Source organism: Apteryx rowi, unplaced genomic scaffold (assembly GCF_003343035.1).
Source record: "Apteryx rowi isolate R43461 unplaced genomic scaffold, aptRow1 scaffold_426, whole genome shotgun sequence".
Taxonomy (NCBI): Eukaryota; Metazoa; Chordata; class Aves; order Apterygiformes; family Apterygidae; genus Apteryx; species Apteryx rowi.
In genome coordinates this window covers 634,777-650,354 of record NW_020450679.1, presented here as the reverse complement: position 1 = coordinate 650,354, position 15,578 = coordinate 634,777, and the positions used below count along the sequence as shown (strand labels likewise).

Genomic DNA, 15,578 nt, shown 5'->3' with positions numbered 1-15,578 from the left:
GGAGCGGGAGCTGCTTTAAAACCTTTTGCTGCCGAAATCAGTTATTTTCTAAATTTTCTTTCCTCTCTGAAAAGCAATATGACAACTGCAGACAGTAGGGCAATGTGATTGTTTTAGGAGGGAAGCTCACCAGTTCTGTGTGACTGCGATGAAAGCAATCCAGTTGCACATCTTTCAGTAGCTAGCGGCGAGAATGTAGATAGGTGTGTGTCATACAATTTTTAATGTCATTTCTTTCCTAACTGATTCACTAGGATGTTCTGATATTTGAAAGAGATCGTCCCTGAGGGTGTATGTGTTTGTACAGCAAAAGTAAATGTAGTGACTGTATAAAGTTGCATCAGATTTTGAAAAGCACAACATTTCTGCACTACATTTCTTGGACACGTTAGGTGTCATTTTTTAGAGATCTGACAGAAGCTGCAGCCTGCAGTTTATAAACAATTTTGGTTCCCCAAATGGTGATTTGTTGAGAGAGTGTTCTGCAGTTTGGATATTTTTTCATTGTCTAGTGCTGTAACACTAATGGGATTTTCCCTCTTTTCCAATATTCACTGACCCCAGAGTGTTTTGTTATTAAATACATTCCTTTCAACAAAATGATTAATTTCTAAGTTATAGAGCCCTCGATGTCTGGGCCATATTGAATTTCTTCGGAGATCATCTAATGGAATTATAATTTTCTTGTCAGAAGAGATTTGCCATAGAAGAAAAGAATCTAACAACAGTGCATTTACAAAGTGTATAGAAAAATTGGGATTATTAAATGAAGTAGAATTTTACCCTATTTTCTTTTCACTTTGTATTTGCACAATTCTGTATATAAGAGAATGAAACAGACCACTGTAAGTTTACTAACTGTATTAGTTCCAGAGACACGATAGTTGTTTAATAAGAATTTAACTTCCACTCTGAAGTTTTACACCAAACGAAAGTATCAGAATACTATCATGGAGCTCAAAAGCGCTTTTGTGATTGCTGTTTGGACTGTGAATTCTCTACTGCAGTTCTTAGAGACACAACCCCAAAATCTCACTTCTTAATTTTAAAGGAAAGGCAGCAATGTCTTGTTATTCCCTCGCTGAGGATTTCCTTTCTCATTAGTTCACATATAAGGCTTATCTCTGGCAGAGTTTTCATGCCACAGTTAATAGGATTGCACCAGCTCCAATCCATACTCTGTTGATAAGATATAGGAATCGTCAGAGCACTTTGTCTAAATATTTAGAATTAAAATCAAACCCCAGAGAGCCAACTCTTCAACTCTGTTTGGAAAAGTGGATCAGTGTTCAGATGTTTTGTGTATTTTAAAAGTGAAAGGTATAACTTTTTTTAAGATATATTGGTAGATGAAAATATGTACTGATTTCAGATTTCTGTCACATTTACAGACAAGGTATCTGACAAGTTCAAAGAGCAGAAACACTAAGTTATAAAAATAGTTTTAGAAAAACAGGTAATATTCCAGTATGGAAAGTGGACAAGATAAAGGATTCTAGAAACCTTTAGACAGAGTGTTGTTTCAAGCATAGATAAAAAAGATGCTGACACTTTCCTAAACTGAACAATCTATCTTTTGCTAGCTGAGGACTTCTTAATAAGGTTGAACATTCTTTCATCTCTAGAGAAAGATAATTTTGTCTATTAAGGAAAGTTCTCCTTCATTGCAGTAGTTTCCATGGTGCAAGTGAATTTTATCTGGGGATTCTTTGCCAGTATATGTATCACTTGAGGCCTTAGTTTCACCTGTCATAGTGATCTTAAATTTCAGTATTATTCAGACAAATTTAGGATTAATTCCATCGCTTTGCAGCACATGCAATCAGATCAAAACTAGCATTATCTCATATTATGGCAGTTTGCTTTCAAGAAAGAAAAGGCTTGTATGTTTTCTATAAATCCTCTCATTAAATCTTCATGTAAAAACTCTGAATTAGGAGAGCAAATCAGGTTTGTCCTCTATCACATTTATCTGAACCATTAAAATACTGGGCTCCATCTGGTGCTACTTTGCTTTTCTGTGTCATACATGAGATGTTTTCATCTGGCACCTTATGTCACTAGGCACAATGTCAATGGCAATAGTTGGTTAATAGTGGAGCTAGTGTTTAGATGTCTGTATTGTCAGTACATTGTGCCATGAATGGATGCTGCTTTATTACAAAAAATTAGAAGAGTCCAAAGGAAATTCATAAATTGCCCTCATCACATATTGACCTTGTTTCATTTAAAGCACATCTAGCGAATTAAGAGAATTGTACAGAGATCCATTATTCTCCCTTCCTACTTTAGAGATTTTATTACATATTTATATTGCTTAAGACTTTGCTTGAAAAACTTCCAGAAGTATTTATGTTTTCTTTTGTTGTTCTGATGAATTTTTTTAAGCATCAGATGATCTACTCATCTGCCTAAGTCAAACTACTTTGAGCTTGGCTGAGCAGAGACAGCTGAAAAATCACATACCCGTTAAGTTATCAGGAATTTCCCGTCTGTGCTAGACCATAACATCTCCTCTTCTTGATCAGCCTGAAATTGTAACTTGGTGAAGCCAGCACATTAGGGTGGATTAGCCTTTTTCTCTTGTTTCCTGTATTTAATTTTTTTGTAGGAAGCCTTACATAGCCTGAGCACAGCTTGGGATTCAGAAAAAAGGTAGATCTTCCCAGTTAATCTGAATTGTGAGCTGAGCAATGACATCCAAGCCTATTCTCATCATCATATTTTGCTTTGAAAAGCACTTTTCTTTCATGTAGTAATGGTGTCATATCCAGAGAGATGGCTGCACCATATGCTTTTGCAGATTTCCAAGAGACCTTCTTCTGTAAAATTGTTGTTTACATCCTTTCAACACATCAGATCACTTGAGTACCTTTAGTCAGACCACAGAGTGCAGTTGCTCAGAAATTTGCTCTGGCCATCTTATTAAAGGAACTTTTGAACTATTGGCATAATGAAGGAGAGGAAAGGGAAAATGGTTCACTAATGTCTCTGCTTAGAAATGAACCAGACAGAATTTTACAGCACTGAGTTGAATGACATGAAATGAACTGTCAGAAAATGGCTCCTCAAAATCTTTCCAGCCCTAACGATCCTAGCAATAAGATAGATAAAGCACTGAATAAAACTGAGGTCTGGGTCAGGAGAACAGGCATCAGAACAGGCAGACTCTTAGAGTTCATGGGGAGATACAACTGGCAAGGATGTGAGTGACTGATGTTCTTCACAGGCGTCTTTCCCCTTCGTTTAACTAGGTCTTGGGTTTTCTGTGGTGCCTTTCCTTTGCCTGTCAGCATCAAATTTCAAACAATCAAATACGAATGAGTTAGCCAGTGGTTGATTGCAGTGGGGGCTTGTGTCTAAGAGGCTGTTGCCAGAGTGGTCTTCTGCGGCTTTCCCTTTGCTGCAGAGCCGACGCAGACAGCAGTCTAGGAGCACACGTGGCCTGCGTCATCCAGCGTGTTGCAGAGGCCCCCCGAGGTATTGCCACATGAGCTAGCTTTGGAAGCATTATAGTCATATCGGCATGATACAACACCTGACCTAACCAGCCCTGGTGGCAGGCAGCATGCACTAACTCCACTGCTTCCTCTGGGGCCACAGCTAACATCTCTTCCTGTGGTTCCTCACACTGGGTATGTGCAGCTGCCTTGAAGAACCTGGGGCTGCACTGCGCCATGCACACTGCACGAAAGCCTCCCTCCTGATGGTGTCATTTGGAGTAGGCTCTTTCTCAGCCATGATCCTGATGAGTTCACTGATGTCTCCCTTTGGAAAGGATTTTGCATTACACTGGCAAATGCAGAGGAATACAGACTGCAACTGAGAGCTACAGCACAGCGCACTATCCTGGAAAGTGTTGACACTGAAAAGACTTGGGAGTCTTCACTGAGAGTTATGGAAGTAATTCTCATCTTCCTTGGATGAATAAGCAAAATGAGAAATGACGACTCTGAAGAAGGAATTGAATAAAGAAATGCCTTTTTCTGTGCTGGAGCATCAGCTCAGAACCTGAGCTGCCATAAACACTTCTGCATCTGCATGGGATGTCAGCAATGACCTTTCTGTCCAGAGAGGCTGTGGTGCCCAGGGAGGCTGTGGAGTCTTCATCCCTGGAGATATTCAGGGCGCAGCAACCCACTCTAGTTGTCCCTGCTTTGAGCAGGGTTTGGACTAAATGACTTCCAGAGGTCCCTGCTAACCTCAACTATTCTAAGACTCTTTGATTCTTTGATAAGCGACTTATTTGGTTCTTCTAGGTTATTTATATGCAAAAGCTGTTAACAAGTCTGCCTGCACGCTTTGTGTGTTTGATTGTTAAATCTGTGAGGTTAACTGTTGGACAAAAAATAAATTGCCTGTCTCTGTGCCAAAGCAACGCTTCTCCAATAAGCCTGTAAAAGCAAATATGAATATATAATAGACAATTCATTAAATGTAAGTATTTTCTACTTCAAAAATGATTAATGAGACATAAATCTGCTGTGGGAAAATATTGCTTTTATACTTTACACTTGGGATAAATCTCAAAGGAAGTTGCCTGAAAAAATGTAGTACAACTGTATTTTTCACAGTCTGTGATACTAAAAGTAAAATATTGTACTTAATAGACCTTTTTTGGATCATACCACAGTCAAAAAGAACAGTTTGATGATCTCGACTATCACTGTATAAAATTTTAACATTTTTAATCTGAAATTGCAGCAAATAGCTGATATCTCATCCAAAGAAGCTTAATGTCAGAAAAAGTGTTTGTAAGAAGAAAAAAGCATCCTTTACTATCCTTCTACTTGGAGATTAGCTATCTGCTTTTTTAAACCTGAAAATAATTCATTTCACATGTTTATTTTATCTTCCAGTCCAGAGGAATTTAAAGATGCATCCCATGTTTTTGTCAGATGAAAAACATGTGATTAAATATTTTGATTGTCACTGAAATCTGTCCCAGCTGGGTTAAATCCATATTCATTCAGTATTTACTGATAGGATTATCATGAAATGTTTTATGGTTACCCCACAGCCAGATCAACTTCTTCCATTAAGATGGTCATGCTACAGGTGTTTCTAATGCTTTTCTCTAGGAGGTGGGATCCCAATCAGAGGATATTGTTTCCGTGGTAGATATACTGTATCTAAGTTACCTTACTATGAAATCCCTGCTCTTCATTATAAGTGAATTCAGAAGACATTAGTTAGAATTAAAGGCATCTTTTCTCATGTTGCTTCTTAACTCAAAGGAATTTGTAGCTCTTTATTGCAGACTATATACTCACTGTTGCCCAGTAAACTCAAGCAGGGAGATAATATTTGCATTTTGCTTTTACTCCAGTGACGTACCCTCTTCTTTAAATTGCCCTGCCCCCCCAAACACGCACACATTTTTGTCTATGTGAAAGGATATTTGCAAACATTTCCCCTGGTGACTAACTCTGTTCCGTTCCAGTATTGAGATCCTGTCGGCTGCTGCCAAAAGTTTAGCGCTATAACAGTGACACCTGCTCTGAGTTGGATTGGATCACACGTTGCCTGAATGCTGGCAACAGCCAGCCCCCAGCCTGCATTGCTCACTTCACTAGAGCTGAACCCCTGGAAGTAATTTGCAAAGTATGAAAAAAGCTTGATCAAATTTTGTGATGAGGTTTTACATAAAAATTACTTTAAATTGTAATCATGTGACCTGATGTCTCCTTCTATCAAGTTATTCTCTATTTTACATATCAGTTATCCTCTTATGTTATAATTGTTTTATTAACAATTTCCTCCGTGTTGATTAGGGTTTTTTTCTTTAATCTTACTTTCATCCTTATACTGATTACTGCTTTTTCTCTGTAGTTTCTTGTAAGTTGAAAGCCTTTTAAAATCTTGGTTGAAATGTGAACAGTATATTCCCCTTTTTTGCCAAATTTGTACTTTGATAGAAAGTATATGTTTGAAGATACTGGCACTGTTATTTATTAGAGTGCTTTGATCCATGATCCTAGAGGCTAATGCCTGTGAGTATGTAATATTTTCCCTGAAACTGGACATATACTGAGGGCATCTAAGTAATTATCCCAATGGTAATGTATAAGCTTTTGAAAGGCATTGGCAGCGCATTACTGTTTGCCCAGTTCTATGGAATTACCTTTGAGAATTTGCATTTACTTTAGTTTTGCAGAGGAAGAATGGTTTTATCAAGTAAAATTTGCTGGGTTTGGTTTTTCCACACAATTCACTCCACATGACATTAATCTGTGCCATTAACTTAACAGAGTAATTTTCAAAAACAGTGAAACTTGTAGCTGCGACTGTTTACTACATTGCAGTGAGACCTGACATGGATCTCAATTATACATAGAAAGAATTGTTACTGGAGGAAGGACTTTGATAGTCTCTCCTTTTCTGGATTTTCCTGCATGATGGTTTAACAAATGTAAGCTATGTTTGTCAGTAATTATAGCCCTATTCCCATCTGGCTTTTTAAGTTGTCTTGCTGGGTCTTGCTATGTAGGCAATTTGCTTTCCTGGTTGCTGGATCTGTTTCAAGTTCTTTTTCTCTCACCTCTCTTTTCTGAGGAAGGTTTGAAAAGGTGAGGAGAGGCCCTAGTCCTAAGTATTTTTCTCTTAAATTATGATAGGGAAAACATGCTAATTGTAAATCCTGATTTCTTTTCCTTTCACACTGTTTCCTTATAGACATGCATACATAAATGAGAGCACTGCTTTTTTGCAGTTGCTTTTATAGTAGCTTTAAGGCAAATAATTACACCACTTGATTGGAGACACTGTAATTGTATCTGTCTTCAAGGTTATATGTTGTGCATCTCTTTTCTCCAGCTTCTTAGCTTTTAGACTCAAGAAATGCTTATATTAAAGTAAGTCCTACTATTGTGGTTTTTTTCTTAAAATAACTTGAAAATATTGATAATAGACAAAAAAAAAATTCTTCACTGGTGGAGGAGAGTGTTCAAGAGAATATTTGACAAAGGGCACTAATCTCTAGCCTTGATCACAGAAGACAGACTGCAAATACAGCAAAATGTGGGCTTTCCAGAGATGTTCAATGTCAGCATAACTTTGCTTCCCTTCAGACTAACAATGTTAACTTCAGAAAGAGCAGAGTCAGGTCAATTCTGTGTGTGTGTGTGTATATACATACACATATATATACATATTCAATCCTGTCATAAAAAGGACCTAGAATGTCTGCAGGAGTACGTGAGCCAGCACTTAAATAGCAGTTAGCACCACTTTGTGCCTGCTTTCAAAAGGAAAGTAAGAACCAGCCCTTTATAAATTTTCCTTGGCCTAGCTGATGACTGTAACACATCAAAGTGGATGTTTGTACCTTTGGAGTTACATAAATGGCCCTAATTTAGTCTCTCCCATTCTCTATATAGCTATACCGGAGAAGAAGATGGTGCTTTGTTTTTAAGTGAAGTTTGTGGTTGATTTTTTTTTTCTTTGGAAATTCAATGTCTGTATAAACTTAACTGTAAAAGAGAAAGGCAGCCTTGCCAGAAGGGCAAGTCTATAATATGTGGGCCTACGGCACTAACTATATTCTAGGACTGGCAACAGTGATATGGTATTAAAAGTGATCTGTGTGTGAAGCCAGAAAGGTTAGGAATTAATGAATGTCTCTGACATTGAAATATAGAAAGACCATAATATAGAAAGACCTGCTTGTGATTATCAAATATTAATCTAATGTTTTCAGGAATTAGATAATAAGATAATTCCAAAACAGCATAAAAAGGAGAAAGAGGAGGGAGGAAAGAAGGGGGAAAAAATAGAGCTTGTGAAAAATGGATCAATGGCACAGAAGACTGAAACTCATTGTATATTGACTATCTGTAACCCAGACTGTGACAGTCTGAGTTCTACCATACAAACCTGATTTGAAGATCCGGGCTCAATTAAACTAAATGCACCTTACTAGTGCTTTTTAATAAGAATTAAAAAATTACATTCTAGTAAGAAACACTTTGTTTTATAAGGAATGTCTTCTTTCCACTGAGTGTTTTGAATTTTCATGTCTAGAAACTTTCAGTTTTTCAACCAACATTTCTGGTCTCCGAAGAAACATACAGTTTTTACATAGGAAATATTTCTTTCTCCAACCAATTTCAGCAAGCAGGGTGCTCAGAGGCACTGCAAAATCTCTATCTGTGGAGATAGTCAGGACTCAGCTGGAAAAGGCCCTGAGCAACCTGACCTAAGTTGGCCATGCTTGAAGCAGGGGCTTGGCCCAGATGGCCTCCAGAGATCCCTTCCAGCCTAAGTTATTCTACGATTCTAAGAAAGTCTCTTGTCACCCTGGGTTTGCACTGCTCTGAAGTCTACGAGAATGGTATGACTGACCAGAAGAAAATCTGTTTCACTATGCATATTCCTCCTCAAGGAATGAGTTTGAAATGGCCAATTTGAACGTTGTAGCCTGGCAGTCATATTGTGATAACTCTATAGGCACTGGTGTCCTGGGTCAAATCCAACCGCATATTTCATTTTTACATTGACAAAGCATTTTATTTCATCGTCTGTTCCTTTGCTTCCTCTGTCAGTTTTTATTTCTTCATCATCTAGACATCATTTTCTAGCAGATTGCTCCCACCAATAAATATTCTTTTCATTTAAATTCCGAAGGGAAGCAGTGTTACATTGATTTTTGTTTGTGTGTTCAAATAATGCAAAATTGACTTTACTTCTGCAAAACATTTAATGAGCCAAGCCTGAAAAGTCAATTACAAAAGAAGAATGCTTCTCTTCCCAAAGAAACCGTTAGAAGCCAAAGGACACTCTTTCTAAATACTATCTAACAGAGAGAGTTTAGCAGATTCCATTCACTGAAGTATTTTTGTAACCTGGATGTTGTTCTTGATCATTTCTTTCAGGTATTTTGATTAACTATTTCGTCCGTAGATTAGGAGACTGTGACATTTCATTCAATTATTCCTTCATCCAGATTTGTTTTTCGCTTTCCTATCTTGTTTTTTTCAGTGTTTCCTAGTGATTTCCTTTACAAACATTTAATGTGAGCAAACCCCGGAGAGCTTGAATTCTGTATTCATAATTTAGCATTATTATCTCTTTCTTCAGAAAATAACTGAACCTCCAAAATGTATTTTGTTTAGTTTTTCTATTGATAACACTGATAAGATTATATTAGAAAATACTGGGGAAAAACAAGCTATATCTTACAACATTTGTATATTTATGTTAACTACTTGGAATATTTTCTGATTTGTTTCCAAAAAAATGTAACATAAAAGAAATCCAATTCAGTGAAGATAGTTTTCCTTTGTGAAATAGAGTACCCGTAAGTCATGTTACTGTGGTTGTCATATTTAGTTAGGCTCAAATTATAATGTGCTGAAAAGTGCATAGAAGCTTCCTGCTAAACTTCCATCTCTAAATTTAGGGACTATTTCTAATCAATTTTCTCCATTATTCAGATATTATTGGTGTGTCAGGACCACAGTTTCCTTCTGTATATTGAGCTGATTAGAAGTTTTTTGTTGGTGGTGGTGGTTGGTTTTTTTTTTGGCAAAGCCACATGTGACAAAATTGCAAGTCCACTGCTGACTTAACCTCAACTTTGAGGGAGTAGTTTGCAGCATATTTTTTAGAGCAGCAGAGCTTAGTCTTTATTTTTACTAAAGTCTCATGGGAAAAGAAAAAATAATTTACAAAATGTACCTATAAAGAAAAGTATCATTAGGGGCCTGATTTAGAATCTGTAAAAGTCAGTGGAAAGATTGCGGTTGAATTGATTGTCTCTGGTTCATGTCTTTTGGGGGGATTTGTTGCTGTTGTGTTATTTCATGCTGAAATATTTTGCAGCAAGTTATCAGCAAAAGAACAGCAGGATTTTTTCTGAAGTTTTTGATCCTGGGAAGTCACTTCTTTCATTATGTTATGTTCTAAATCCATTTTTTCCTCCAGCTCAATAGCAATTTGGCTACAAATATTTCTCTGTGCCAGTTTTTGAGGACTCCAATATTCTTTTTGTTCAAAAAGTGTTATCTCCATAGTGACTATTTGCTTTATTTGTTTGTTTTTTACCCTGTACTAAGGAAAATCACATATATGTATCTTAACTGTTGGAGCTTTCATTCCTGTCACACATCACAAACTAGTAATAATGTCACTCTAAGCACACAAGCATGCAATCGCTGTTTCAATAATTTCAACATTTATTACAATAGTGGATTGCAATAGTCAAATTGACATCAAAAATGTAATTGTCTACCCATATAGTCACTGTAGCGTCCAGGTAAGTGATACCAGATTTAAGAACACCCAATAAGCTGTATTAACTAAGAATTAATGTAGGTAGCACTGAATATAGTACAGTTTCTAAAAGACTAGGAAATCATCCCTAAGGCCAACTTAACAATCTCTTGTCTGGTTTTCTCAATCTTTACACTTCCCTTTCCTCATACACAGTACCCCTTCACACATTTCCGTGCATTGAAGTGGTCCCTTGAACACAACCTGTATTAGTTGTCCAAGTCAATGTGATCAGTGCAGTTCTCGTAAGCTGTATTGTATGCAATTTTCTGAGAATTCCATTGATTTCCATCAGAATTTGAGCAATTCACCTTCCAGTATTAATACGTGATTCTCTGTGTCCTCAGAAAATACGACTTCTGCTGACCCTGATGTAGCATTCTTATATAGTATTATTTCCCTCTCACCAGCACAAATAGAGCTAAATTTCTCCCCTCCCTCTCTTTACTGCATTCTCCGTTCATCACCAGAGTGCCTCCTGTTAGTTGACAGCTACTCTGATGAATACCCTACAAAAAGCTCTCTCCGCACCACATACCTAGCTGTAGAAAAGAAGACTGTCATGTTGAGAAATAGTAGGGATTGCCTTGCTTCCGTGGCCATGGTCTTCAACCTTCATTGGCTCCTGTGCAGCAAATCTGTACAATTACTGTGCTGTGGTTGGCATTAGATTTTCTTTTTCCTGTTGGCTTCAGCTCTGATGTTCAAGTTTCATGTGGCAAAGAGTGAAGCTGGAGGAATGGAAGTTGGAGACTGTGGCTCTGTAGCTGGTGGACTACATTATTTGTCCATGTGAAGTAATTATGATGAGACCACACTGTTATTCAAACTTTTCTTGAGTGTCAGATATGTCTCCATTATATGACTCAGAAAGAGACTTCCTCTGTCAGGCTGAGTGCAGAAAACAGGTCAACTGACAGAATCAGATCCAGACTTGCCATTTTGACTTCAGCTAAGGTTCAGGACTGAGCTTCCAGATCAGATTTACACACTAACCTCATTATCACTCCACACTTGGGTAACTCCTAACAGCATGACAGCTCCCCTCCATGCCTTCCTTTCCACACGACAGAAATACGTGTATTGGCCAGAAGGGAGTCACAGCATGGCTCTCATGCAACCATATCCCCCTGAAGCAAAACAAGTCAACAAAATACTGATAGAGCTATGTCTGCTTGAGGAAGAAGCAGGAGGTGGGAGGGGTGATATAAGAAAAGAAGAATAGATATTGACCACCTCCATGGGTTGTTTTTTTTCCTTTTTTACTTGAAAGAGTAAGCCCTGGTGGCTCTTTTGTTTTTCTGTTGTAGTCATCGCTAACAAACAGCGACATCATCTTTGTGAAGTTGCATGCCCCTTGGGAGGTCCTGGGCAAATACGCAGAACTAATGAATGTAAGAATGCCGTTCAGGTAAGTGTAGATGTATTTTGTCTTAACCTCCAAAGTCACATTTTACTGTAAACATAATGTAAAAAGAAATCAGCAAAATACACACAGAAAATCTCTTTTTTAAGATACCACACATCTTTAGAAAATATAAATGGAGTTCCATAGATACTGTATTCATTGCTGTTTCTTGTTAATGCCTGCAATTTCAATACAATATTGGTATGAAATTAAGGTGAGCTGTAGCAGTGCAGCTGTTTTCATGGGGTATTCTATTCTTAGGCCCTTTAACCCCTTCACTGCTGGAGCCCCCTGCATACTTGTGCGCTGCTGTTTTTTAAATGGACATTTCATTGAAATCAATGGGAGGTCGAGAAGATCCAGGTACGTAAGGCAGCACAGAAGGTGCATGTCTGTTGGACGTATCTGGTACGTTCAGCACCTGTAAAGTATCTGCTTGCATAGTGTATAATTAGGGAAATACAGATTATAAATAAGTATCCCATCTAACACAAGTACAAAATTCAGATTGTAAATGCTTTTGCCTGTGGAGGAAATACAGAAATTGTATGAAATGCTACTGATGACCAAATTAATTTCACATAATCTTTCAGATTATTTTTATCATTTATTTAATATTACTTGCATGTTGAGCTATGATTTTTGTATGCAAAATATCAGTCTTACTCTACTGGTTATCAGAACTGTTAAAATAGCATGAAGACTTCCATTTGAACAGACCAAAACCACTGAACTGAGAGGTCTTGATTCTTCTTTCAATTAGCAGGGTTTATTGATGCATAACTCCATTGATTTTAATGGAATTATTCCTGAGCAAGGAAAGGATCAGACGCAGAATATGCAACTACTGAGTTGGTGTCCTTTGCAGGATTTCTACTGCTGTTTTCTTCTCACTTAAAGATGAAAAATGCCTCTTCTGTGAGACAAGCCGTGGTCTTATAGAACTTGCTAGGAAAATCGGGTATGAATTAAGGACAAAATTGCAGGCTTATTCTGTATGTATTTTGGTTTTTTTTTCATTTTCACAGCAAAGCTTCAACTGTTCTCTCTTGTGCTTTTAATGCTAAAGAGAAAAATGTAAAAGGTATCACAAGTCATTGCAAGGTATTTATATTCTTAAAAAAAAGTGCTCTAACACGCAGAAATGATGTACTGGGCCCAAAGTATACCTCATTTGACTTCCTGGGCATCTTATGGGATGAATCTGTTCCAGTGGAAGGATAAGGTATCCTGATTAAGACATGCAGCAAGAACTCAGATTTTAGTCTCCATGAAAACCTTGTTCTTTCCTGATCTGCTGTCCTCTTTTTGATATCCATTTTTCAGCAGATAGTAAGGTAGGCACCATTCAGATTATATAGAAAGCCTTAAAAATACTGAGGGTTTCTTGACCTGCTTCATGACCACAGCTTCATTCTTTTCACATCCACAGAGAGGTATTATTACTGGGTAGTTTAGAGGAAGCTATGGCAATTTATTGATGTCTGCTGGGCAGGTTCTTCCATAAATTTTACTTTAAGAGTAACAATGTTGTCTACCATTTAAAAACTAAGACCAACATTTTACAAAATGTTCACTATTTTAGGGTGCCTGTTTTCAGGTGCCCTTGTCTGACCCCTTGCTTTAAGAGCTGCTGATTGCTTACAGCTCTCAATACTTTCAGTTGGAGTTGTCCAGGGTCCAAATACCAGTTAAAAAAGTCTGTGCTGTTTCAAAGCAGCGTTCCTAAAACAGTGAATATTTGAAGCAGGATCAAGAAGAGTATGGCATCTTCAGAAACACCTAGCTTTGACCCTCCTCTGCTCCTGCTAAATGGAGCGAGGGAAATAACACTACCTTGTGGAGGATTTGACCAAAGGAGACTTTCAGCAACGTGGAATTCTTTGGAAAATTTCACTTCACCAGCACAATATGGACATTAAGAACTGTCAAAATATCATATGTTATTTAAATTTTAAGTTCTGAAAATTAACCTAGAATAGTAACCTGGTTTTTTTTCTATAGTTTAAAGCATCAGTGCTGTCTTGTTTTAGAAAGTTCTCTATCATGATTGCTTCGAATGCAATAACAGCATTCCTACAGCACATTAAATGTACACAAATATTCAGAATGAGACATGTGGTGTGAACCCTTCCTTTTCCAGAAGTGGTATAGATTAGCATTCAGAATACATAGAAACCATCTTGATTTAACAACGACCTCCAGTGGATGACAAAGTCAGACCCCAGAGCAGGAAACTGAACTTTTGTCAGGCACCCAAATCTTGCAGTAGAGTCCCAAACCCACATATAACTGCCCTTAGATTTTCTTATCTCCCTCCAAGATGTGATCTCCCTACTGAAGGCGATGGGTCAGACTCTGGCAGTTGCGGTGGCAGAGGGGACAGGAGGTGGACACCCCGCTCCGGACCTATGTAGGATGGTCAGGGGGACGGTCCCCCCGCCCTGGGTGACATGTGCCCTGTGGGGCCCATCGGAGAGCGGGCAACAGCATGTGGCCAGCATGCGTCTGCTCACATGCCCTTGTCCACTCACTGGTTCCCCACGTGCACTCCCTCCCACACAGTTTATGGTGCTCAGACTGGGGTGGGTGCCGAGCACATTTTCATTTGCCTGTGCAGGTCATATTTGCATCTGTTTCAAGGGGTGTTACCCAACAGCAAACATTGGTCCCAGGTTGTACTGCATGTATTATGGCACATTGCAGCATCAGGTATCACTTTCCCCTTGTGTTTTATCAAGCACAGTTTTCATAATTCACTAGTGGATGTGAAATACATAGAGGTTAATTTTTCCGTAGCTGCATCTGGTCCTATAAAATTCCTACAACAGTTTAGGAACTTTGAACTAGAAATGTCTTTGGGTCCTTATCTTCCGCACATGTCAAGGAGCAGAAAAAGAGAAGACACTGGGAAAACCTTGCCGCAATTCAAACACACCCAGAATTTGTGTGGCTTCCTGTGACAGTTCTGTTAATCTCTCTTTTAGTCTCTTCCTCCACCTCTTACAGGCTTCTATCTTCAATCTCCTTTCCTTCCTTGCTAGTTCATACTGTAACTGACGATGGGTTTTCTTCTCGACTGGCTTCATTTTTGCTGTTCTTCCAGGAGAAAAATCTATTACCTGCACCGCCGGTACAAGTTCATGAATAGGTGAGTACAATTCTTATTCCAGTTCAGTTTGTAATAATTTGGACCTGACAACCAAAATAATGGTTAAGTTCAAGCTGGGAAGAAAAATATTAACAGAAATGCTAGTTTATTAGCTATATTTGTAGAAGAGATGGAGGGAGTGGTTGCACATTAGGACGTTCGCAAATGCAAATGCAGCAGTTGCATTTTCAAGGCATCTGCCATGTGAAAGAAGGTTTGTTTTTTTTTAAGAATAAGGAAATATTTTTCAAATTGCTGGAGCCTTTTAAAGATGGATAAGTGTATTCACTTATTCTCAGTGCAGTGCAAACTCTGTACATCTTTCTTTTCACGTAGCTCATTAGGGAGTTTTCCAGGGTTAAAATGCCACGGTTATTGCTTTTTTGTTGTTTCCATGCACCTTGCTTACTTGTAATAGTGTTGGGATTATTTATTTATTGCTTCCTCTGTGAGGATGCTTAGTACTTTGTTGGTAGACAGGAAAGCAATGAACCAAATTCATTTCTGGTGTGATGCTATTGAAATCAACTTGAGAGATGAATATTTTTCAAGAATCTTTGAAGTGCTTTCACTCAATTATTAAATAACTTAAGGCTGTGTTTGATGACTATTTTTTTGTTTGACTTAATGTGAGGAAAACTTTCAGTGTCCATGGTTTGGTTTTTTTTGGAGGGGGGATACTTTGGCCATTTAAATGAAAATGTCCCCAAAAAACTTAAAAAATGTACAACCTTGGCAAAGACCAGA

General features: G+C 38.0%; 1 protein-coding gene across 1 annotated transcript in view; it reads left to right on the top strand.

Moving 5' to 3' along the window:
• The window catches only part of ANO4 (anoctamin 4), a 137,499-nt gene that overhangs the window by 52,544 nt on the left and 69,377 nt on the right, over positions 1 to 15,578 (top strand). Inside the window, exons 6-8 of the mRNA XM_026076113.1 lie at positions 11,583 to 11,683; positions 11,942 to 12,043; positions 14,787 to 14,831. Coding sequence (XP_025931898.1) covers positions 11,583 to 11,683; positions 11,942 to 12,043; positions 14,787 to 14,831 — 248 coding nt within the window. The remainder of the gene's footprint in view (positions 1 to 11,582; positions 11,684 to 11,941; positions 12,044 to 14,786; positions 14,832 to 15,578) is intronic.